Source organism: Musa acuminata, chromosome BXJ1-8 (genome assembly GCF_036884655.1).
Source record: "Musa acuminata AAA Group cultivar baxijiao chromosome BXJ1-8, Cavendish_Baxijiao_AAA, whole genome shotgun sequence".
NCBI classification, from domain to species: Eukaryota; Viridiplantae; Streptophyta; class Magnoliopsida; order Zingiberales; family Musaceae; genus Musa; species Musa acuminata.
In genome coordinates this window covers 41,178,070-41,203,673 of record NC_088334.1, presented here as the reverse complement: position 1 = coordinate 41,203,673, position 25,604 = coordinate 41,178,070, and the positions used below count along the sequence as shown (strand labels likewise).

Below are 25,604 nucleotides of genomic sequence, written 5' to 3'. Positions count from 1 at the left end.
TTGGCATTGAACTGTTAATCAAAATGGATCTCTTCTTCAAATGATGCTTTCTCTGAACATGAGAGGTGTCTGTTTCATCAATTTACATACTAGATGTCTCAGTGCCAAAGAAATGTTCAAAAACACAGTTGCAGTTCTTGACATGGATGAGTCCAAAATCTTGTTGGCTTGAAGGCCTCAGTAGGAATCAGCAAAGATTCTTCTGTGTATCAGGTGCACTTTAGAAATCTTCCTTGGCATCAGCTCCAGTCTGTAAGCTGGTCAATTTCATATATGACACACTTATCAACATCAGACAGTGCTAAAAGGAAGAGAAGGAAAAAATTACCCATGCAGATTCTGGATGAAGTTTTTCCTCATCGGATAGCATGCCTTCTGTTCTCTCTTCTCTGCCAAACATGCATTCTTTGAGATGGTCAATACCGATTCGCCTACCCAAATGCTTCACATTGATAGCCATGGAGCTCCTCTCATTTCCTTGGAGAAGCAATGAGATGAGGAAAACAATGTCTCAGCGACAAGAATGGAATAGCCACCAAACGTACTGGTTGAAGAATCTAAAATAATTTACCTATGTGGCTCATTGTGTTATGCACTGCAGCTAATTGCATGTGGGCTGACACATCACCTGAGAACATGTCCTTCCAATATACAAGCAAAAAGATTCATGTTAAAACTCCACATATATGCATAATCGAATCGTTCTTCAAGATGACTTTGTTCCGAAGCAACAAGAATTCTACCTCACAGGAAACAGGCACTTGGAATGATGCATGATGAGAGTGTGAGGATGTAAATAACGAAGCCTCAGGCTTTGTCACATTGATGACACTCGCCTCGATGGTAGATTGGACGGAGGATGTCCACCGATTTGACAGATCAAATGCAATCTGAGCAGCTGAATCTTGGTTCAGGGGTAGCAAGCCTGTTCCTGTATTCATTGCCATATCACTATTCAGACCAAAACCAATACACATTTGGGAAGTTTGCAAAGGCTGAAGAGCTCCGGATAGATACATCGAGTGGAGATTAAGACCATTCCTCATCGACAGAATCTGCAAGAAAATTAAAACAATGGATGATGACTAATGATTGAGCTTTAGCATAAAAATAAAGCTAGGAACAGCAAGGTTGATTGAGAGCTAAGAGGATATAAATCAATTTGAGTATATAGTCTTTAGATGTGCTCTTTGCTAACTGAAACGAAAGTCGAGGTCCATTTGGATGCTCAATTTCTTGGTCTGTCAGTGAACTCCATACAGAAAAAAAGCAGGACGAACGAGAATTGGATGAATTGTAAAGTCTATCTGCAGATGTTAAAATAACTTCTCCAATGACTCTTGGACTGGGAATTCAACAGAAATATAAGGTTTCCATGATTCTATCCTCGCTGTTCCGTTCTCTCTCCTACTAGAGTCTTGGCTCTCCTCAGAGCCTTTGTTCTATTATAATATAGAGTTAATTAGGTAGACGTAGCATGGTTAATCATACATGAAACCCACTCTAACTTTATTTAACATGATCCTATGTATCAAGGGTGTGCATCCAACAAGTTTAAGTAGCCAGAATTGAAGCAAAAGAAGAGAAAGTGATGGAGGAACTACAGAATTTCCAATCTGAAAAGATCTTTATGGCTCAAAGAGGACTGACTCATGGTTCCAAATTATCATTTCGACAATGATAGTGAATTAGCTGCAATGAGCAAAAAATGAATTGATTTGTTTGGAGTTTGGACAGATACACAGCAGACTTATGGAAACCATATAACCATTAAGACTCTCTAAGGTGTGTAATTCCAAAGTGGTGTCAGGAACCAAACACCCTAAATACAAAAAGAAAGAAATAAAGAATCACATAGAGTAATATATTGGAGATAGAGCATGAGGCACAATTTTATTCATTCTCTATCAGTGCAATAGTGAGGCATATGTACATTTAGAGGCTAGAAGTTTTAAACAACATTAGCCTATGGAACGTATCCAATGAAAGAGACACAATGACAAAGCCAATGTACAGCCAATAAGTCCGAACATCAGAAAACCACCAGTTTCCCAAACATCAACTCTTTTGTCTTCCAATGTTTATCAACTGAACCACATAACTTCCTTGTGGCTATTCGAGGCTTGTTTTCTGAACCTCACTACGTTTTCTTCACTTATCATCTTTGGCTCCCAACAAAAGGAATCAAATTCGAGAATATCATTTACCAATAAATACTGGACAGATGCATATGGGAGAAATTTTACCTGACATTTCAACACAATCATGATCGTCGGCGAAGTTGACAGGGTACAAACTCTGTCATTGACAGCGGATCGATCAGTCATTTTTCATATCTGATTTAAGTTGATTATATAATGTACTTCTTTAATATTAAAACATTGCAATGTGTTATCATGCAAGATTTTTCAGAACTCTATCTTTCTAATCCAAGAGGTTGTAATTTGGTGCTCAAAGGAACCACAACAACAACACTTAACAATTTACAAATACACCTCAATGCAGCTTTTGTGAAGCTCTGCAGATTTTGTTAGTAGTAATTTGTGGAATTGGCATGCTTGACAAATCTCATTAATCTTCTTTATCATTTATGCTCAAGGAAAATATATTCCAAGCAGAGAAGACCAGATAATGGCGCATTTCACATGTATCTAAATAAGATTACACAACATAGAAGGAAAGAACTGACAATAGATTGGCAAACATCATCTAAAAATTATAGAAAGGAGAAATTTGACAGTAGTTACCGACCTGTACTTGGAGTTGCAGTTGTTTGAGGTATTCAATGGCCTCATCAAGCATGGAGGCCTTATCCGTCTAATATAATGCACAATCTTTCAGAGACAAATCAAGAACACTTGACTAAAACAACGAAAAGTCGTACACAATTGCACCTTGTTTGAATTGGGAATAAGATTCTGCAATGCCCTCATCTTCTCATTGATTCTGCTCCTCCTCCTCTGCATTCAAAAGATCATATCACAAGAACCATTTATCTCAGGTAGAGTGTACCAATTAAATACATAAAAAAGATGAAAAATGAAGACCTCAGATCACCTTTTCAGACATGTTGTGAACTGCTGCTGCCCTGCTTCTCTTCGAGCCAGAGCTCCGGCGAGGAACCGGCTTTGCAGGCTCCTCGAACGCCTCCACGCCCTCCTACGAACCACAAACAAACAATCGATCAAGCCACAGCCCGATGAATGACATGCTGAAAACATGCATGGCAAACCACCTCACTCTCACAGTCGAGAGAGTCAAAGTCCTGGTCCTGAGACTCCTTCCCACTGCTACCACCACCATCACCACCAGCAGAAATGGGGTGGGAAGAAGAGGATGGCATCTGTTCAGCGTCACGAGAGAAAGATCCAACAACACAAGCAGAAGAGCAGGAGATCTTCTCCTGATCTCCTTGGAAAGAAGTGTAGCTACTGCCGCAGCCGTAACGCGTGCGGCTATGGTCATCCATCACAGCTCTGACCAAGCTGCAACAGCAAAAGGCAAAATGAGCTGAAACAAGTGCAGCAATGTGCAAAACCAATGCCCTATTTGCTCTAAGCTGCTCCGCAAGTTCCTCAACCAGTGCTCTTCATTACACTCACACCACTGACAGCTGCAGGTTCTCGAGGCCGGACCCAAATACCCAGTGAACACATGAGGCAGTTGTCGAAGTCTTTGGTCTACTGCGAAAAGGGTGAAAGTACAGGAGAAGAACATGGCAATGGCTGACAACTCCTGCTCGAGGTGTAAGATGGATGTCTGTGAAAGGAATGGGTTTAAAGCAGAGAGAGAGAGAGAGAGAGAGAGAGAGAGAGAGAGAGAGAGGGGGAAGGGGTCACGTTGCAGCAACTGCTCGTTGACGCGATGGGTCTTCTTCTGTGTTCCCGACATGCCACGGAACTGCCACCGATGTGAGGGGTGGCATCATCGCCATCACTCCCCGCCTCTGCTGCGCCCGAGGACAGGGACGTAACGGGCACAGACTTTGATGACATGGGATCTCGCTTGCTTCCGTTGGGGTTCCTGAGTGAGCGAGAGAACACGGACTCGGCTGGAGGATGAACTCCAAAACCCCTTTGATATGTTTAGTACCGGCTGCTATTAAAGAAAAACAATAATGATTGTCTTTTACATATATATTTTTTTTATATAAATATGACTTTTAAAAGAACTGAGTGATTCTTGGATATTACTGGCAGCGTCCCAAATATGGTGGGTGATATGATGAATATAATCCTTGTCCATTCGGCTTTAAAGTTTAAACCAAATCAATCCAACCCCTTCTTCCTCCATTCATTGCCCTGCCAACCTCGACGCGTTCTCTCTCCTCCGAGTATGCCGCTGCCCTGCCTTTCAACACGTTTGCATTGACGCTGCTGTCATCCTCTACGGCTTCCGTTCACCATTGACGCTGCTGTCGCCGCACTCTTTTGCCTTCCCGCCACACTCCCCTCTTTGTTTCCTTCGTTGTCGTCACTCTCCATCTTCCATCACACCCCCTTCTCCATGCTATTTACAAAATTTGAACAAGTCGATACCAAAAAGAAAGCTTGCCTATATAATTCACCAATGGGTAACGAACGTGTTAGCATCTGCCTGTTCAAAATATTCCACGAAACTCAAACAGATCAGCCTCTTAATAGAGTCCATGGCCAAGCCCAATCCAAGCACTGTGGACATGGATACAACATTTCCACGTAAGAGAAGACATCAGTGGCAGTGCCCTATGAATCATCCACCCCAACCCCCCCTGGCACACAAACCACTAGCTTTTGAACAGTTGACTGTTGTTTATTCAACCAAAAAGGAGGGCAGTTCAGTCAACAGACTCCCATTTGAGCCAACAGCAAAATTTGATAGTCGACAGCTCGAAAAATTAAGACATAAACCATGGATTTCAATACATACAATTATCCTACACCATCTGCATGGTCAAATTTGCTGTGTGTGAAATGTGCCACACCCCTCTTCATGTAACTAGGGCTGTATTCTTGCATATGGGACACAGATTCTTGTGCATTAGCCATTGCTTGATACAAACAGTGTGGAAATCATGCCCACAAGCCAAGGTGCCGAGGTCCTCACCTTCCACATATTCCTCCTGAGAAAAAGCAACCGAAATAATACGCCGTCAGCTGGGAAAAAAATCAACAGGTCTGGTGAGATTAAACGGAACAAATACCTGACAGATACAGCATGGTTCATGTTCCATAGATACTCCAAGTGTTCCCAATGAATGCTTCTGCTGTTTAAGGTGCTTCAAAATTGTTTCCTCACTCAATCCGGTGCAAACATCTCCTATCCGTTCTTCCAATGCCAGGAGTTCCTTCAATGAAAATTGCATTTGGGTTCAGCAAGTTGTCCGTCTGTTCAAATTCCTACAACATATTGGAAGTTCATACCTCATATGACATGTTATCAACATCAAGACGCATGTCCCTGTGCCTGTCATGCATATCGCTGCCCGCCAAAATGAGAGTCTGATCAAGGACAGACATCCTGGCCAGTTAAAACCAAACATATCGAACCCCACAAAATGAGACTTATGGTACCATTTGTGGAGTCCTTGAATAGATCAATGATGTATTGTCAACATTATTGTAATATCAACAAGTTGTACAAATAGATTTGCTCAAGGATTAGACAATCAAAGAGCAATAAGAGGCTAAAACAAAAAATTGAAGATACGGATTTCATTTGATCAATATGGTAATTCCATTTTACAAAGAGAACATATGTGACTTTGGAACTCTCTACCTACCAGCTGGCCTTCTAAGTTTTGACAAGCTTAAAATCAAGTTTGCAGCAGGTTAAAAGAATCTTTATAATTCCTCCAGGTAGCCATACAGAGTGGCAGAGTGCTCGGCTGATGTATCCCTAAACCTATAATATTGCAGAGTGGCAGAGAACACGTTTTGCCAGTGCTGGAGGTGAGGATGATGCCAATCGATGGATTGAGGATGGAAGCATACGATCAATGGCAGGAACTAACAACCTGCTTCCAGCAATAGTTGAGCTAATCTATCAGAAACAATTATTTGTTGCCTTTTCAAAGTACCGTATGATTTTGACTACCAACTTTTATGTTTACAAAGTATGGTGAAAAAAAATAATTGGGTTCTAAACTCCAGTGTGGTCTATGTACTCTGATCCTGCACAAAACAGACCATAGGAATCTTTACCCTTACTAGCATCTCCCTCTCTTTTAAATACCTTGCTATTTCTGATTATGTAGAAGAAATTGCCCAAAAACTAACCTCAAACCGAAGACCATCGCCACGGCGCAGGGACTCCAATGCATGACGAATCTGGTGCAAAGGGAAAATGTAAGCACACAATGAAAACTTAGAATAATTCCATGGAGATAAATTCATCAGTAACTATACACATACAATATTCCAACTAAACAAACATTTCCGTCGAATCTGAGATGGTAAGCAGCTAGGTACCTTACATTATAGATTTATCTTTACATAAAAGATAGGAATCATAAGTTTATAATATGCAGTAAAAATAAATAATTTTCAGACTCGATATCAGATGAAGTAAATCTCCACAGAAGAGGGAAATCTTTTACCACATTGAAACAAGAAAATTAAACAAGAACATCCACCAAGGAACTGCTATTTCAATGAAGTGGCTGCTGTTCTTTTAGGGTGTCAAGCTACCTAAGAATGAAGTAATCAACAAGCTATAAATTAAAGTTGATGATTAGTACTTATGCTCCGGAGACAGGACTTCCCAACAGAACATAGGAATCTTTTATGCTCTGATGAGGAGAGCAATATCACTTTATATTGGATAGGGTAATATAATGTATTCTTATTTTGGAAAAAGAAACCATGATTCAGTATAGGTAAATCTTATGCAGAATGTAGATGAGAATAGTTAGACCTTGTAACAGGAATGAGAAGAAAAAGAAAAGAATGGACTGATGGTGAAAAGAAAATTTAAATTTGTCTACTCAAAAGATTGACCATATAAAAGATTATGCTTCAGAAACCCAAGAGGAACTTCTGATGACAGTTTATACATCATCTTTCTGTCTATCACCTTATCAACTTGATGTTCTTTGACAGTGAAATATGTGAATAATGGTTTATTTTCATCAAATACTCCAAAGGAAATATAATTATTATAGATGAGAGACCCTAAATCATCATTGACAATTCAAAATGCCATATAAATTTCAACCCAGAGAAGACAAATGACAAGTCGTCAGAATTTGTCCAGGGTTGTCAAGTATTACAATGAACAGTTTTTGGAGATATTGGCAACTATGTTCACAAAGTTAAAGGCTTCCTACTGGACAACACATGGGCAAGAAAATGTGATCTGAATGTAGACTTATCAAATTAATAATTATTTTTATAATAAGAATTGATTGTTTGACTTCTGCAAACATGTCAATGTATTCATGGTGTATTAGCAAATACAATAGCAACATAACATTGTACTGGGAACAGCATTTTTCAATAATATCGTAACATTATCCAGTCTGTATCCTTCATAACTCTAAATCACTGGCTCCAAATATTTGTTCGACGATCAAAATAATAATGGCACTAGACTAGTTGAAAGAAGAAGATGACATTGCATAGGATAGGTTTGTTAGTTATAAATTTATTACCAACGCTATACATGAGATGATCAATGAAGATATTTGTGAGCCAAGACCAAAAGATGGGAACTCCTACCAAGGGTTGCCCTAAACTCTCTCGGAACTTGGTGATGCCTAGGAACACTAATAACCAATGAATCCATTTTAGAATCTTATTATCATAAATTCAACGAATTTATTTTAATAAGTATAATGTTACCCAGGATACAGAAGATGCACTAAAAAATATACATGTTCAAATGTACTCAGGAAAGAATAATACATAAATGTTCAAATGTACTCAGCAAAGAATAGTCCACAACAGAAATTATCTTAATTATATGAAAAAATTGGTTAAGGACATGCAGCTGTTAAACTTAACAGATACCTCAGATAACATCCTACTTCTCTCTTCCCCTGCAGCTGTTAAACTCCTCATGGTTAAGGATGCACCCAAAAGACCATCATACCGCCTTCTTATCAGATGAGTTGACCTGATGTGTGGTGGTGTCTGCGGGCCATGCAAACTAGCTCTAATCTGCTGAGCTACCTCCTGTGAACTAAAAGAGTGACCAGAATGTTGCATAGGAAAGTTAGCACGCTGACCTCCAGACTCAAAGCTGCCAGATGATAGCAATGATGCATGAATATTCTCTGATAAGGGTTGTGGATATTGGGCGGGAGGATTTTGATGAGAAACCCAAGTGGATCCTAATGTAGGATGGAGCCCTGAGTTTGTAACAGCTTGTGAACTAGGAACCATGCTTATATTTCTGCTGCCCATACTCCAGTTTGCTTGATCTTGTATCATGTCCCTTATATCTGTTACAGGAACAACATCCAAAATGCTGGTTCCTGGCATATTCCTCAAGTTATTTCCCTCTCTAGCAGCAATCATTCTGTCCTCTGTACTAAAAGAGCCTGATGAAATGCCAATTCTTGAATTGGAAGTTCCATTCCATGGAAAACTGTATGCAACTGGGGGTACTCCGGGAACAATTGGTGGACGAGGTTGGTTTTGTGAACTTGCAGTTGTAAGCAGTGGTGTAGGCCCCAGGGAGTGATTCAGTGAAATGGAATGAGAAGGTGGTCGATTTTGCAACCATGCTTCCAATTGCCCAACTGTATCAACTGAATTCCGCAGAGAGATGTCTTGTGCCTGTGCAGGGTTAGTTCTTATTCGGTGATTTCTTCGTGAACTTTCAGCATTCCCTGCTGCATTTGCAGAGGGATAGCAGTTAGAGGCCATGCCTCTTATAACATTAGCAAAACCTGCTGGGTACTCTTCAGTGAAATGTGCAGCAGATGGATAACTTGATGTGCTAGAAATATTCAAACCAGTCATAGGATTATAACTACGAGAATGAAGCAAGCTGGTTTCGCTTTGGTGGGAAGAGCTTGCATTTCCGCTTGCTGAAGACTGTCCAGGGAACCCATCGCTATTCTTTCTCTTGCAGGATGAGCGTCGTCCATCCAATGAATTTTCTGGTCTTTCATCATCTTCTCTCAAAAATCCAACACTCTCAGAAACACTGCCACTAGGATTGGATGAACCAATTGAAGATGGAACAGTTTCAGGATCTAAAAAGCGCAACATATAAGGATGATGAGATTGCCTTGGCTCTGAGATTTCATTGGCTATACCATCTTGAAGAGCAGCATGTTCTGAGTTCTGATGTATGTTGTTGGAGTGGGAATTATTTCGGGGAAGGGATTGGATGCCATCAATCTGTGTTGTACCATGACTAATGTTAACGTTCTCCAAAGAAAGCACATGGGAAGCTTCAAAACGATTTTCTTCTATTCTAGGCCCACCTTGGGAAGTAATTGTTGCAGATGGTGTCCACCCAGTATCCAATTTATTCTCCTCATGGTCCCCCTGGTTTTGAGCATGTTCACTCGAACTAGATCCACCTGTGTTCCAAATGCTCAATCGAGCACCATCTTGATTAGCCATATTTAAGCATGGCCTATTTGAATTAGCAGAGGATACTATACGATCTGTCATGCTCTGGATCTCTACTGGATTAAAAAGCATGTTATTCCACATGAATTGTTGATTCATGCCAGAGCTGGTTGTATTGGATCCGTGGTCAAATTCAAAGGAATCATGGAAGGGTTCAACAAAACTCCTTTGGCCTTGCATCAAAGCAAGCGTACTTTCTTCTAAATGGCAGCCAAATATGTCCTGATTTAGTAAAAACAAAGGCAGTAAACAATTCCGGTAAATTCAATCGACACAAGAAACAACAAGAAGAAATCATCATTTAGTCCCGATGTAAGGAAACAAGAAGTCATCAAATGGATTATTGACCTTGGAAATTTTAAACATCATTGGCCTAAATGATAAGCATTTGACGTCATAAACCGATGGTCAAAATTTCCAGTCCATTTTTCCTAAAATCAAAGGATCTATCGTGTACATGGCTTCTTATGTCATCCTTTTCAAATAAAAATTCTCTTTTTTCATGAGTGGTGGGCATCATAAGTTTATACAATTCAGCATCATGTAAATCAATTCATTGCTTGTTTGGAATCAACATCCTAGCAATCAAGAAATGTGATGCTGCATCCACCAGTCATCACATAAAACTCAATTTTGCATCTTTATTGATTTGTGTTGAAATCCAATAGAACCTATTGGAACACAGTATAAGGGTATGCATATCGAACTATGACTTGAACCATAATGCCAATATCTTGTATGACACTTTTATCTTTAACTTATAATACCATTTCATAATAGAATGCCTGTAAAAATCATAATAAGAAAATAACAGGATATGTAGATCAATATTCAAAACTTCACAATTTATAACAAAAAGACTATTTACCTTTCTTCCTCAGTGTACATGATCAATCAGTTCATCTTATTAGGTTTTACTTGTTCTTTCTCAATTATCTATGTGAGTCAATCGAGTAAATTATCATCATACAAAAACAAACATCAGCTCTAGAAAAAGACTTCTAGTTCAAAAACTGTTTGTTTGACAAATATCAAACAATTCAACACAACCCACTTGGTAAATCGAAAGGGTTGTGGAATCTGTCAGCAAAGACTAGACAGTAAAGTGAAAAGGCTGCAGATAGAAACTGAGAAGTTGTATTTGCAGAAGGCAGGGCTTCTAGTGCAGAGAAAACAGGAAATCAATGAATCATCAAAACATAATTCTCATTAACAGGTAGTGAAAAATGTAACATATACTTCCTAACCAAGACAATTAAATAGCCAGAATAGCCACAACTAATGATTAGAAAGAAAACACAAACCAACTATAGTAATTGAAGGCCATCAATGGTCAACACCTTATCACTAAAGCAAAATTCATAGTGTCTTATATCAAAAATTATATTTAACAAACATACACAAAAGGAACAAATCATTCCTATAGAAGATCTGCTAAGCTTGAAAACTGAAATTCCATTAGGACTCAAACTAATTTTGAGAGCCAAAAAATAAAGAAAACGGATACTTTTGGAATATCTTTTTTAACATAGAAAAGAGATGTTCAGCGCATGAAGCATCCAATATGGAGGAATCATATGACAATTATTATTAAAAAGATACATGCATATTAAACAAAGTAATAATATACATTTTCCACCCTCCGACAACAAGATGAATATAAAAATGACCTATTGAGCTATTCAATGGCTACAGTTGTGAACAAGAGAAAAGAGAATATATATATATATATATATATATATATATATATATATATATATATATATATATATAATTTTGGAGACTGCAACAGGTATCGTAAATGACCAGCCTTTAGAAAACTATACAACACCAAGTGGGGTTAAAACAAAAGTCAACAGTAAAAAATGATTGGTATAAGAGTCTAGGTGATAACATTTACAAAGTGAATGATCCAAGCATGATCTTCCTTGAATTACTATATCAAAAGCACCTAAAACATATCTGAAAAAACAAACATGGCACAACCTCAGAAGTTCCTTGAGATGTGAAGAGAATTTGAAAAGAAAGAAAGGTAAGATTCGACATATGAAGATGTACACACAGGTACGGCTCAAACTATAAGCCAAAAATCATTAAAAGACCAGGTTCAACAATGAATGAGATGGTTGTTATGAAAAATCACATGCATAAAATGGTAGTAACTCTTAAAAACCAACAAGATCCAGTGAATAAAACACTCTTACACTTTAAAGGAAAGAGGTGCTAACATGAAAAAGACGAGTCAACTTGTCCTAAAAACTGAACTTCATGCCAATTTTCACAAACAAATATATTCTAAAGGTAAGGAACTGTCATTTAGAACTACAAGATATCTACCAAATTTCGTTAAAGTAACAAGAGAGCATATCTAACTTCAGAGGGACAGACAAAAGGTAACCAAGCCAATCTCTCTCTGGTTAAATTCAACTATTGTCCTTTGGCATGCACAAACTCCTAACAATCATTCAATGGTGATACTACCCTTGCACTTAATCCTCCAGAGGAGTTCATGCTACTAACAATGCACAACTTGCTATGAAGCAAATGCATGGAGGGTATACAAGATATTTACTCTTTGTATGTTCTAATCAACTTCACTTGATAAAAACATCACTTAGATATCTCTTTTACATGATGTAATCAACTTCAATTGATAAAAACATGATTTAGATATATGTGTGTTACCCTATCTAACTTGTGTGTAGAGATAGCAAATTTTATTCATTGTGTCAACTACTTTCATCATATATATCTTCATTACTCATACAAGATTTGACCATTTCTTTACCTTAGATGTCAGCTGTCTAATGCCACCCTCCTCTTTCCGGGCTTGGGACAGGAAAAAATAAACAAAAAACGCAAATCTTAAGCAGCTTAATGTCAACAAAAGATCCACATAACCAACTCCAAACAGTTGTACAAAATTATGTTTCTCAATCGCTTCTCCACCAGCTTTGAATTACAAAATGTATCAGAAAGCTATAAGACATAAAAGGTAATGCCTGTACGGGCTTCTTCAGCAATGGTTTTACAGTTCTCGTTTCCATTCTTTTATGCCCAAGACTAACGATATGAGGGTTGAATTTTTGTCACCTTTAAAATTAATACAGAAAAACAAACGACGAATTTACTCAGATCAGATTCCTCAGAACGAAAAATGAAAGAGGTCGCACACTACAATCAAAGCCTAAATTACGACTGATTCACTCCAATCACGAAAAGAGATGAAATCTTTCGAACAAAATGGGACCAAGAAATACGCTAAAAGCTTCTTCTCAAGTCAAACTCCACGTTCTATTCAAATTAAACCAAGAGACCTACAAATGAGAAGACCAAACAGAAACATCCAGCAAACCACAGTAAAAACGCGAAACCGAAGAAAAAGGTAGCAAATTCGACATTGAAAATGCATGATCAGACAATGATGTCGTCCATCCGAACAAAAGGCCCAAGACAGGCAGATCTATCCAAGAAAACTCCATGCATAAACAGAGAGACAAAAAAAGAAGGGATAATCACCAAGAACAAATGCCCGAAACAACTTGCAAGAAACAAAACAATCTACAGCGACGAAGCCCAGACTATAAGAGTAAACTTTGTGATGGGACTCGATTCGATTCACAAGAACATACCTAGTTGAGATCCTTCAATCCAAGATGATCGAAAGAACAGGGATCGTCCCCTTTCTAGAAGTCAAGAAACCGCCTTCACTCCCCTCTCTCGTTCCATCAACCCGTCGATCAAGGGAAGATCGGAAGCAGGAGTCTGCTTCGTTGGATAGGGTCAGGGGAGATGGACGATCAATGGAGAGAGAGAGAGCGATGAGAGAGATAGAGATGGGGGAATACTTTGTGGGGGAAATTTGCCACTTTTATCACTAAATACCTGCTTTTATTCCAACTAATTACTCGTTAATTACGGGGTGGGCGCCATACTCACGGGCTGCACTCGGCTGTCTTGCTCGAGGCAGCGTTTTCCAATTCCTGAATTACTATTGGCTGTTCTTCTGGGGTCAGTCCGATCATAAAATCGCAACCCTATTCCGCCCTTTTGCACCTGCCTGCTGTGTCGCCATAACGTGTCGGCTAAATACACGGCGGCCAGCACCGGATCCCGCAACTGGTTGATTGACAAGAAAGGTATATGAACAGGTAGGATGAAGGGAGGTGAGACTTGATTCCGTGCGCTCCCCACAGGGTTATGGTCACCTCGCCGGCCTCTTAATTGGTAGAGAACCAATGAATCACGGGGGCCCTGCGGGACCCCCTAACAAGACAAATCACGACGTGGTACCAGTTTGGTTCGTGGGACATCTTGACCGTCTTCGTTGCACACTGCCTCCCTCTCCATACGAGGGTCCCTTCTTCTCCCACCTTCACATTATGTGTAGTATCAGAGAAGGATTCGTCTCCACATGTATTCCAGGAGAAGAAAAAGAGTCTGAAGCAAACACCTGTGTTTTGAAACTTTCACCATTCCAAAGCAGAGACTCTTGTGATGCCAATAATGCTCCACACAGAAGTAAGAAGTTATTACTGGCAATCAGGAAGCCAACAGTATGTTTGCTGCTGCTGCTGCTGCTGCTGTTGGTGTTTCTGTGGTATGTGGATCAGTGCCGTAAGTAATTAAAACGCTGCCAAAGAAGGCATTGGTGGAAGACCATGAGCCTTTAGAAGGCGTGGGGAGTTGTGGGTTTGAATTAATGGTGGTTTGCATCCTTTTTTAATATTCTGCATGGCCCATGCAAGCTGTGCCAGAGATTTTGACAGGGTTCAGCTTTAAGGGAAGCTGCCCACCAGCGGCCGGTGCACGTTACTCTCTCCAGACCATCACTGTTATATATATATATAAAGATAAGAATAATACTCTATGCATGCTGGCCTTTCTCCCCCTCCTCGGTGGCTTTCAAGCAACTCTCTTTACTGCACATTTACTTATTTTCTTTTTGCTGGATTGTGAACAGAAGAATACCCACCGCACTAGCTTCATGCTTTGCGTCAGACTCAGGGAATACATGGAGGAGGAATACCTTCCATTCCCATGGGGAAGGATGGTCATTGCTATGGTTCTACTTAGATCATTCGTTTATTTCTCTTTTTACTGTATTGTCCAAGATGACATGGAGAAAGTACAGTACAGTCATGGTTGGAAGATGGGGCGGGTAGGAGTTAGGATGATGACATGTTACTGTGGAGAAATATCTCCTTGGGTGTTTGCTGTGAAATCTTTTATTCCTTATCTGTTATTATTTGTATCCGATCGATATGCTATTCTTATTTGATCAATACTCTGCTTCTATCCGATCGACATATTAGATGGTACCTAATCTTGTAAGATAGGTAATGTAAAATAAGAAAATGTTAACTCGACCTCGCAAACTATTATTTCATAACTCTTGGGTTAAATGCACCAACCCATGCCAAATAATATTTAATATTTCTCAACAGTCATTGTGGTCTCAACTCCACAATTGCATATCGCAATCTTATTCGCTTTCACACTTGATCGAATCTTTCAAATTTTTACTAAATTAAGCATTGGATTAGCTTAGTTTCGTATACATTAGATTAATTTTTGAAATATCTCGGGCCAAATCCTCTCATATTTTTCACATATTTTAACCTATGAAGTGATCATTGGCTTGCTTGCTCTAAGCTCATCTATGTAGGACAATCAAATTTTGACTTAATAGATTAAACTTTGAATGAGAACGTTTAAAATAAAAAAAAATTCATTTAGTCTCGAGAGTGAACTAGGAAGATCCTACTTTATGCATTTAGTCTCACATACATTCGGAATAAAAAAAAATTATCCTCATATATGCCCATCCTCAAAGATGCCTTTTGGGTCGCAAAAGCATAAAATAGTAATATTAATATCCTTAGAACGAATGAAATTATTTTAAATATTTAACTTGATTAGTAATAAAGATTATAATTAAGTTTAAGTACCTAGAGATGACAATGGGATGAAGTGGGGAGTGCTTTCGTGTCCCCATCCCTATCTTCTCTAGTGAGAAACTCATGAGTTCTTCGTATTCTCAAAATTAATCAATTCTATTTAAAAAATAAAATTATTATCAAAGTTGATTAACAATGATAAAATTTATAAATAATAACAATAATATTCGTAAAGTTTATACATCATAATAATATTCAAATATAAATACAGCCAAATATATCCACAATCAAATAAATATAAATATATCCAAATAAATCTATAAACTAATATTTTTATTAATATTCTTTTCCAATTTTCATGCTTCCATATCTATGCAAGATGGATCTTGCATAAATAAAAAAAATATAAAGTGTCTAACAATAAAAATTTAAACATAAATAATATTACATAAAAATTCAAAGGATGTGAAGCATTTCGAATATTCAATTAAATATTAATTTATTACATAAGTAAGAATAATGGAGAATTAATATTGAATAAATAAAATTAAAGTATTTTCACTCAAATTAAATTTTATACCATATATTTTATTCCATAATTGGTCTTGAACTTTTGATGAAAATTTTATTATTTATTTTTTAAAATATATTAAAAATTAAACAAGATTGATTTAGTAGTTAATGTTAAGATGTTAGAATTATAAGTAATAGATTCAATTATGTATTTTTATTTTACATTATTATTAATATATATAATATATAATATAATAATATAAATATAAAAAAAAAACTAGTGTAAAGAACTTTTCTATAATCAATGCGGATAATAGAAGATGTCCTGTCCACGTATATTCCCCATCCCCATGTTATTTGAAGTGGAGAGTGAATCCCTGCATATATCTATACTCGGTGTGGATAATTCATATCTCTTGAAGGGGCTAATTACATATTTGTCCCCTATTCTTAGTTGTCTTTAGTATTCCGATTCCTACACTTAAAAAAAATTATATTAGCATACTTATAATTAAGAAAATAAAATATTTATGTTCATTTATCCTAACGATATTAGTCTTATCGACAAATACACGAAAAGCAAAGGGTAAAAGGATAATTTTAACATTTGATGATGGACTTAATGATGGTGGATGGTGGCACTACTGGCATCAACGTAATTGTTTGACCACCTTCAATGACGATAATGTTCGCTCTCATCGTGATGTCACCTACCTCCATGAGGACTGCATTGCCTATGTTGGCATCGTTGCCTCTTTGCCCCCCAAGGAACAAAAGGTCAAGTCCTCAAGACATGTTATCGACTCAATGCCTATGTCTCTTTCTGGGGTCTACTTATGCGCTGACACGACCTACCTCATCCTCCTGTTAGGATCGGAGCGGCACTAAGAGGGGGGGGGGGGGGGGGGGGGGGTGAATTAGTGCAGCGGTGAAGTGCGATAAACTTTTCACGATTTAAACACTTTTCGAAAACTTCGTACGATAAAAGCAACGTTTTCGTTTAAAACCGTTTCGATTGCGTTTTAACTTGAAGAGATAAGTAAGACGGAGACAAAGCAGTATAGCATTAAAGTGCAAATCGTTTGCAGTAATATAAATGACAATAAGTAAATGCAAACCAGAGATTACGTCGATTTTACAGTGGTTCGGTCAAATGACCTACATCCACTTACGAGGCCCCTCTTCGATGAGGCTCCCACCTTCCACTAGCAAATCTCTTGAAAGGGAAGGGTAAATACCCCTCTTACAACTTTTACAAGCGGTTCACTCTCTTACAGATTTTCAGCAAGAAAGAAGGAGGTGAACACTAGCAAATTGATAACAAGACTAGCAAAGACTCTTCTAAGACTTTTCTCTCAATCACTTGCTGCTCAAAAAGTTGTTTTCTCAGCTGAGACTTGAGGGGTATTTATAGGCCTCAAGAGGATTCAAATTTGGGCTCCAAAAATTTGAATTCTCTTATGTTCCCGAGCGGTGCCATCGCCCAGCCAAGCGGTGCCACCGCCCAGCCTAGGAGGTGTCACCGCCCAGCTCTCGGGTGCTGGGCGGTGCCACCGCCCAGCCTAGGCGGTGCTGCCGCCTAGGCCAATTCAGCTCACTGGTTGGGCTCCAAACTTGGCCCAAACCAGTCCGAACTCGGGCCCAATTGGCCCCTACTTGGGTTATAAGATTAACACCTAATCCTAACCCTAATTAATGTGCTAACTACGAATTTAAAGACATTTTCTAAGCTATTACAAAGTCCATAAGTCAAGACTTTTTCCGGCGAGCTTCTAGCGAACTTCCGACGGTTTTCCGATAAACTCTCGGAAACCATTCTGCGGACTCCCGGCAAGCTCCTAGACTTCACGATTTGATCTTGACGAGTTCCAACGAGCTTCTTCGGCAAGCTCCGATCTTTTTCGGTGAGCTCCGCGAACTTCCAACGAACCTTCCGGCGAGCTTCCGAAAAACCCTTCGGCAAGCTCCCTACTCATTCTCGGCTAGTTCCGGCAGCATTCCCGATGAACCTTCGGACTTCCGTCGAACTCTTGAACTCACAATGAATCCTTCGTGCTTGACTCTGACACTTTATTTTGCTTTATGTCTTCATCGTTATCGTAGTTAATCCTGCACACACAAGCTAAAACTCTACTCCGATCTAGACAATTATTACAACGCGAATTGACATTCTGTTGCCCGGCACGTCATTGGTTGGCGCTTCGTCCGATTCTTCGGTGCATCGTCCTCTCTTGCAGCTTGTTGCCCAATCGGTGGTTGACCTCCGCAACCCCGATATCCTTGGTGTAATTTCGCTCTCCTTGGCCTGATGCCCGACGTCCGAAGCCTTCTGTCATCCAATATCTTGATGTGATCTCCTCCGGCGCAACATCAATTCCTCCTGCGTTAACTGTCTAATCCTGATCGAGTAGACCTGCATCACTCAAAATGTAGTTAAACATAAACATAATTATCAATTGGTTTCATCATCAAAATACGAGATTCAACAATCTCCCCCTTTTTGATGATGACAACCAATTGATGACGGAGTTAAACTTGACTCCCGGAGTTTAAACAAACTCCCCCTATCAATATGCCATATTGATAGAACTTTGAATTCAAACTGAATTCAAGTCATTGCAATATTCATCATGAATACTTGCAACACGTCATTATGAACTCATGCATAGACTTATGCATATCATGTCATCAACATACTTCTCCCCCTTTGTCATCAACAAAAAGGAGAAGTACAACTATTCTTTGTGTTTGTAATATAAGTTCAACTCATTGCATGAAAAACATAATATTAAGTTTTATCATCTTGCAGTTTTGAAGCTAGAAAATTTAGCAAGTAATGCATCATGCTTAGGACATTCAAGCTATCAAGTTTTAGATATGCAAGTTTTACAGCATACAAGATAGCACTTTTGGTAATGTTCAAGATAGTAAGTTCTACATCATGCAAGCTAGCAATATTGAGATATTCAAGAAAGCAACTCTTGCTTCTTGAAATATGCAAATTTGTCAAGTTTTGCTAGATGTGCAAGTTAGCATTTTTGCCTCTTAAGATAGGAAAGATAGCACATTTGCTTCTTTTGAGATAGTAACTTTTTGCTTCTCTTTAGACTACAAGCTAGCAATTTTTACGATATGTAAGTTTCACAATATACAAGCTAGCAAAAATTTCGAAAGCAAATGCAAGATAGCTTTCTTGTGTAAGCTCATAATTCTTGCTTCCTATTGCAATGTGCAATTTGCAAGTTTTGCTTCTTGAGATAGGCAAGATAGCACTTTTGCAATTTTTGTTTCTTAAGATAGGCAAGCTTGTGATGTTCAAAATAATAAGCTCTTTCTTCTAGAAGTGCCATTTTTGCTTTCTTTGCAAAGTATAAGCTAGCAAAAATGTTTGAAAAAGTGATCAAGTTTTGCAACATACAAGCTAGCAAAAATGCCAAACTAGCAAAAGATAATATTTTACATGAGGCAAGCAAACAATTTGGCAAATGTTACATTTGCATCTTCTCTTTTGAGAAGTGCAATTTTTGCTTTCATCTTGAATTGTGCAAGCTAGTTAGTTTGCCTCTTTTCATGATGTCCACGCTAGAAATTCTTGCTCCCCCTTTGTCATTGTCAAAAAGAAGAGAAGACCCTTATATCAATTTTCATATTATGACAAAGGTAAGTATCATTCTTATTTGTGCATCATTATATATTCAAATTAAAACATACACAATTTCAATAACCTTATTTTTCATGCACGATACCGAAAAATAAATCAATCATCATTAATAAGCATATCATACATGATACTCAAACATTAAAATTTTCAAGCATTTATCAACATGTTGATCATGATACCAAACATTCATCATTTAAAGCATTCATGATATACATCATATGCAATAAATACATCATGTACATCATTATCATAAGTATTGCATACATCATTTTAACTTTATGAATATTTCATCATTGCATGCATCATACCAAAATATTTCAAGCCATGCAAGCCATAAATACAAAGAAATCATGTCATGAAGGATAAAATTATTTGAATACCAAAAGACATGATTCATATAGTAAATATCTTCTTTAAATAAAATATCAAGAAAAATCATAGGAGTACAAAGAAGAGATCTTGTTTTAAAAGAAAATTCAAGTAATTACTCCAAGAACTCACAAGGAAAAATCATGATTCATTTAGAAAATCTCCTCTTCAGAGAATATCAAGTAAAATCGTAGAAGATAGATTAATGAGAAATTTTGATTTATAATAAAATATCATGTATCGAATGTCAAGAAATCAAAATGATGATTTATATAAAAAAAATATCACAAGTTATATTCAAGAGAAAAATCATCATTCATTTTCAACTTATTCAATTTGTCACATCAATATTTCTTAGATATGCATGATACCAAAACATGGTTTTAAATCTTTAACATATAACATGCATAAATTGAAAGGAGAAGGGAAGAATTCAAACGTACAAATATTTCAACCATCTCATAAACAAATGTAAGACCAAGTCATGAATCCAAAATTCCATGAATCAAAATGATCATCAAAGGTAATCTCATGTTATTCCAGGAAATCAATATCATGATTTTGATAAAACTCATTTCAAATTTAAATCATCAAAATCATCAAAATATCAACATTACTTTCAAGAGATTCAAAATGGTATACATAAATTTATCATAATAAACATCAAGATCAATAGGATAGAGAAAATTAATTTTTCAAGGAAAAAATATTTTCCTTTTTTTAGTTGTTTCAATTCATATGATTTTATTTCACTTATACCAAATAAAAACATGTATAATGTTTAAAACCGAAAGTGTAAGATTTATTACAACAAAGATTAATAAGCCACTTTCATTATGGTAAAAATCAATAATCCATAAATCACAAGATTCATATGCATAATTTTGAAATTTATTAAGCATGATCATTATGCATGACACTAAAACATGGTTTCAAAATGTTTAATATTTTCATTACATCATTATGCAATGGTTTCATTGAACATAATTTTGAATGATTCTTATAGATAACTAAAACTCATTTAGTTTTAATTTATGTGATTGACTTTATATTAGCATGCTCAAGTGTTATTCTTATGTCAAAAACATACATCATGTTTGAAAACCAAAGACAAGGTTTAAAAAAATATCATCAAGCCTTCCATATAAAAACCATGCATCATCATTGAAAGTTAATATGGAAATTATCAAAATACACATTCTTGCTTCTCAAGCACATATATATGATTATTTAAATCTAACATTTTATTCTATTAACATAAAACATATAATTTTCAAGAAAAATAATTATTCAAAAGAAAAGAGAAAATGCATCATGGAAAACATCAAGTAATTTCAAAATAATTCAAGAGAGTTGAGTTACTTACCTTGTAGTCGAAGCCCGTCAAAGCCCAATTCGTCGTTTCACCTTTGGAAGTTTTTGATTCATCCTTGGTTGCCTTCCTCTTCTTTGGCCTCTTCCTCCGTTCAAGTTCATTGTTTATTTTAGATTTTTGTTTAATGAACTTATTTAGATTTGGTGTCCGAAATTCAAGTTCATCATTGTCCTCATCACTTGAGTCATCGCTCAAGTGGTATTCATTTGTCCGGAGTTCCAAATCTTTCCTATTCTTTGGAAGGTGGTTCAAGTATTGATTGTGTTCATCATGTGCATTGCGCACCATTTCATATGTCATCAATGAGCCGATAAGTTCTTCAAGTGGAAAAATATTTAAATATTTTGTTTCTTGTATTGTCGTTACTTTTGATTCCCAAGCTTTAGAAAGTGATCGTAAAACTTTACTAACAAGTTCAAAATTTGAGAAACATTTGCCAAGAGCTTGTAAACCATTGACGACATCCGTAAAACGGGTGTACATGTCAACAATGGTTTCGCTCGGTTTCATTCGAAAAAGCTCGAAATCATGTATTAAAATGTTAACTTTCGAGTCTTTGACTCTACTAGTTCCCTCGTGCATGATTTCAAGTGTTCGCCAAATATCAAAAGCCGTTTCGCACGTTGAAATCCGATCGAACTCATTTTTGTCCAAAGCACAAAATAAGGCATTCATAGCCTTTGCGTTTAAAGAAAACATCTTCTTCTCCAAATTATTCCAGTGGTTCATTGGAAGAGAAGACATTTCAAATCCATTTTCGACTATGTGCCATAAATTCAAATCCAAAGAAAGTAAGAAAACTCTCATTCGAGTTTTCCAATAAGTATAGTCCGTCCCATTGAAAAAGGGAGGACGAATGAGAGAGTGACCATCTTGAAAGCCATAAAGAGTCATTTCTATTTGGGTGTTAAACCAAAGTAGAAAATCGTGGCTCTGATACCAATTGTTAGGATCGGAGCGGCACTAAGAGGGGGGGGGGGTGAATTAGTGCAGCGGTGAAGTGCGATAAACTTTTCACGATTTAAACACTTTTCGAAAACTTCGTACGATAAAAGCAACGTTTTCGGTTAAAACCGTTTCGATTACGTTTTAACTTGAAGAGATAAGTAAGACGGAGACAAAGCAGTATAGCATTAAAGTGCAAATCGTTTGCAGTAATATAAATGACAATAAGTAAATACAAACCAGAGATTACGCCGATTTTACAGTGGTTCGGTCAAATGACCTACATCCACTTGCGAGGCCCCTCTTCGATGAGGCTCCCACCTTCCACTAGCAAATCTCTTGAAAGGGAAGGGTAAATACCCTTCTTACAACTTTTACAAGCGGTTCACTCTCTTACAGATTTTCAGCAAGAAAGAAGGAGGTGAACACTAGCAAATTGATAACAAGACTAGCAAAGACTCTTCTAAGACTTTTCTCTCAATCACTTGCTGCTCAAAAAGTTATTTTCTCAGCTGAGACTTGAGGGGTATTTATAAGCCTCAAGAGGATTCAAATTTGGGCTCAAAAAATTTGAATTATCTTATGTTCCCGATGCTGGCGGTGCCACCGCCCAGCCCAGGAGGTGTCACCGCCCAGCCTAGGCGGTGCCACCGCCTAGGCCAATTCAGCTCACTGGTTGGGCTCCAAACTTGGCCCAAACCAGTCCAAACTCGGACCCAATTGGCTCCTACTTGGGTTATAAGATTAACACCTAATCCTAACCCTAATTAATATGCTAACTACGAATTTAAAGACATTTTCTAAGCTATTACAAAGTCCATAAGTCAAGACTTTTTCCGGCGAGCTTCTGGCGAACTTCCGACAGTTTTCCGATAAACTCTTGGAAACCATTCTGCGGACTCCCAGCAAGCTCCTAGACTTCACGATTTGATCTTGACGAGTTCCAACGAGCTTCTTCGGCAAGCTCCGATCTTTTTCGGTGAGCTCCGCGAACTTCCAACGAACCTTCCGGCGAGCTTCCGAAAAACCCTTCGGCAAGCTCCCTACTCATTCTCGGCTAGTTCCGGCAGCATTCCCGACGAACCTTCGGACTTCCGTCGAACTCTTGAACTCGCAATGAATCCTTCGTGCTTGACTCCGACACTTTGTTTTACTTTATGTCTTCATCGTTATCGTAGTTAATCCTGCACACACAAGCTAAAACTCTACTCCGATCTAGACAATTATTACAACGCGAATTGACATTCTGTTGCCCGGCACGTCATTGGTTGGCGCTTCGTCCGATTCTTCGGTGCATCGTCCTCTCTTGCAGCTTGTTGCCCAATCGGCGGTTGACCTCCGCAACCCCGATATCCTTGGTGTAATTTCGCTCTCCTTGGCCCGATGCCCGACGTCCGAAGCCTTCTGCCGTCCAATATCTTGATGTGATCTCCTCCGGCGCAACATCAATTCCTCCTGCGTTAACTGTCTAATCCTGATCGAGTAGACCTGCATCACTCAAAATACAGTTAAACATAAACATAATTATCAATTGGTTTCATCATCAAAATACGAGATTCAACACCTCCTAGTGACAGTTGACATGAGAACGACGACGAGAATGAGACTCGATAGTGGTGACGGTCGAGACACTCTCGAAAGGCGGATCCTCAATCTTATCTACCCAAAGCACAACGTCATACTCTAGAATCATCCCAATGGGTCAACGATGCCACTCTACTCCATAAGGAGCATATCGTCGCACTGATTATCAAATTGACTAGATTCTAAATTATATGAACACTAGCATAGCATTACTAGTGGAAATCAATGGTGAAGAAGCAATTGAGGAGGGGTAAAGGTGAGATGGGACATACTTCAAGGGTATGCTTGTACTTCCATAACTCTTGGATGATGTGGTTGAGTTGGTACTTCCGCTCACCTCCACCACGACACTATGCTTCAGGTAGATAAGGTCGAGGAGTTACCTTCCAAGAGTTTCATAATTGTCGCCATTCTCGAGTCTCCTTTTCGTTGTTGTCCCCATGCGAATAACCAGGTGTGCTGCACCAATGCATAAGAGAAGCCTAGAAGGAGATGCAAGTGTTAGACCGATAGCATGTCTCGAGGATTCGATCTTTCATTTCTTTCTAGGGCAAAAAGGTAATAATATCGACGTGAGCGACACAATCCTCATGGAGGTAAGTGTCATCACGATGAGAGCAAACTTTATTATCATTGAACGCGGTGAAGCAACTACATCGACATCGACACCAGCAATTTCATCCTTCAGTATAACCGATGCTATTGTCCGTCATTACCGAGTCTATCATTGAACGTTAATATTATTTTTTTATTTTTTATTTTTATATTTTTATCGGTAAAATTTATGTCAATAAATAAATCTAATTATTTTATTTGTATCTATAATAAAGTTAATATAATTTTTTAAAATATAAAGGTAACTAGTTATGATTAGCACCGTTGGAGTGACGTGAAATGTATGTGATTCATTCGAATCGGACCAGACGCGTGCCCAACTGGCCAGCGACACCGACTATCTCTCGTCGGATAGTGGAAGACCGGATCAAGAGACATCGGTTGAAAGGAGAGGCGGCGGCGGTTCTTCATTGGATGAGCAAATTTCTTGCCCGCCGCCTCTCTCGCCGTCCGTCGAGATCGACATTTCTTTGCTTTGATCCGGCCAGCGATGATGGCCCCCTCTCACGCCCATTGCCTATCACCGTCGCGGCCTCCGCCGAGCCTTGGGAGCGTCAGCCTCGGCCGATGCGGGGGGGCTCCTCTGGCCTCCTTCGTTGCTTCTTGTTCGGAGCTGCCGTGGAGGAAATGGTGTATTGCCTCCTTCCTTGCCTCTGTAGCAGCTGCCTTCGCATCCATGAGGATGCTAATAGGTGACATTCAAATCATTTGTGATTCTTCTATTTGCTACTTTTGCAATCCTTCATTATGAAATCCATGTATTGCCATATGATTTAATTGTCCAAGAGATAGATCAAGAGCTGCTTTTGTAGTCCCAAGTATATTTGGTTGATCTTGGTGTATCTATCAGGCCGTATATCACCAAATCTTCAATAGATACTCTATTTAATGAGAAGATATGACCAGATAAGAGGATCTGCAATGGGTATAAGAGGCTCATGATCCCGAGAATTACACCCACAGCTGCATTGGAATTCAAAAGCTTAATTCTAATATCAGTTGTCTTTGGAAGTCTATTCAGTTTGCATCAGTGTGAAGTTAAATCAGACTTTCACAACTAAAGATTGTTATGTTGA

The 25,604-nt window shown here is 38.2% G+C and overlaps 2 protein-coding genes across 2 annotated transcripts; both read right to left on the bottom strand.

The window, feature by feature from the left end:
• On the bottom strand, window positions 1–3,974 carry LOC135586695 (transcription factor BC1-like). Its single transcript, XM_065081406.1, has 8 exons — window positions 3,236–3,974; window positions 3,058–3,159; window positions 2,895–2,960; window positions 2,752–2,817; window positions 744–1,055; window positions 572–641; window positions 329–477; window positions 1–257 (listed from the first exon to the last, which is right to left on the bottom strand). The coding sequence occupies exons 1-8, from the start codon at window positions 3,467–3,469 to the stop codon at window positions 240–242; spliced, it is 1,017 nt and encodes a 338-aa protein (XP_064937478.1). The 5' UTR covers window positions 3,470–3,974; the 3' UTR covers window positions 1–239.
• Window positions 3,975–4,766: 792 nt separating this feature from the next.
• LOC103994669 (probable E3 ubiquitin-protein ligase HIP1) lies at window positions 4,767–13,424 on the bottom strand. Its single transcript, XM_009415073.3, has 6 exons — window positions 13,199–13,424; window positions 7,989–9,788; window positions 6,258–6,308; window positions 5,403–5,480; window positions 5,183–5,326; window positions 4,767–5,101 (listed from the first exon to the last, which is right to left on the bottom strand). The coding sequence occupies exons 2-6, from the start codon at window positions 9,744–9,746 to the stop codon at window positions 4,970–4,972; spliced, it is 2,163 nt and encodes a 720-aa protein (XP_009413348.2). The 5' UTR covers window positions 9,747–9,788; window positions 13,199–13,424; the 3' UTR covers window positions 4,767–4,969.
• Between the last annotated feature and the right edge of the window lie 12,180 nt (window positions 13,425–25,604).

Coding starts and splice junctions, on each gene's coding strand:
- LOC135586695 (XM_065081406.1), bottom strand. CDS start 3,469: ATGGATGACCATAGCCGCACGCGTTACGGCTGCGGCAGTAGCTACACT. Junction 3,160..3,235: donor CTCTCGACTGTGAGAGTGAG/GTGGTTTGCCAT, acceptor TGTGGTTCGTAG/GAGGGCGTGGAGGCGTTCGA. Junction 2,961..3,057: donor TTCACAACATGTCTGAAAAG/GTGATCTGAGGT, acceptor TTTTGAATGCAG/AGGAGGAGGAGCAGAATCAA.
- LOC103994669 (XM_009415073.3), bottom strand. CDS start 9,746: ATGCAAGGCCAAAGGAGTTTTGTTGAACCCTTCCATGATTCCTTTGAA. Junction 6,309..7,988: donor GAAGTAGGATGTTATCTGAG/GTATCTGTTAAG, acceptor CCTTTGCACCAG/ATTCGTCATGCATTGGAGTC. Junction 5,327..5,402: donor TTGATAACATGTCATATGAG/GTATGAACTTCC, acceptor TTTTCATTGAAG/GAACTCCTGGCATTGGAAGA.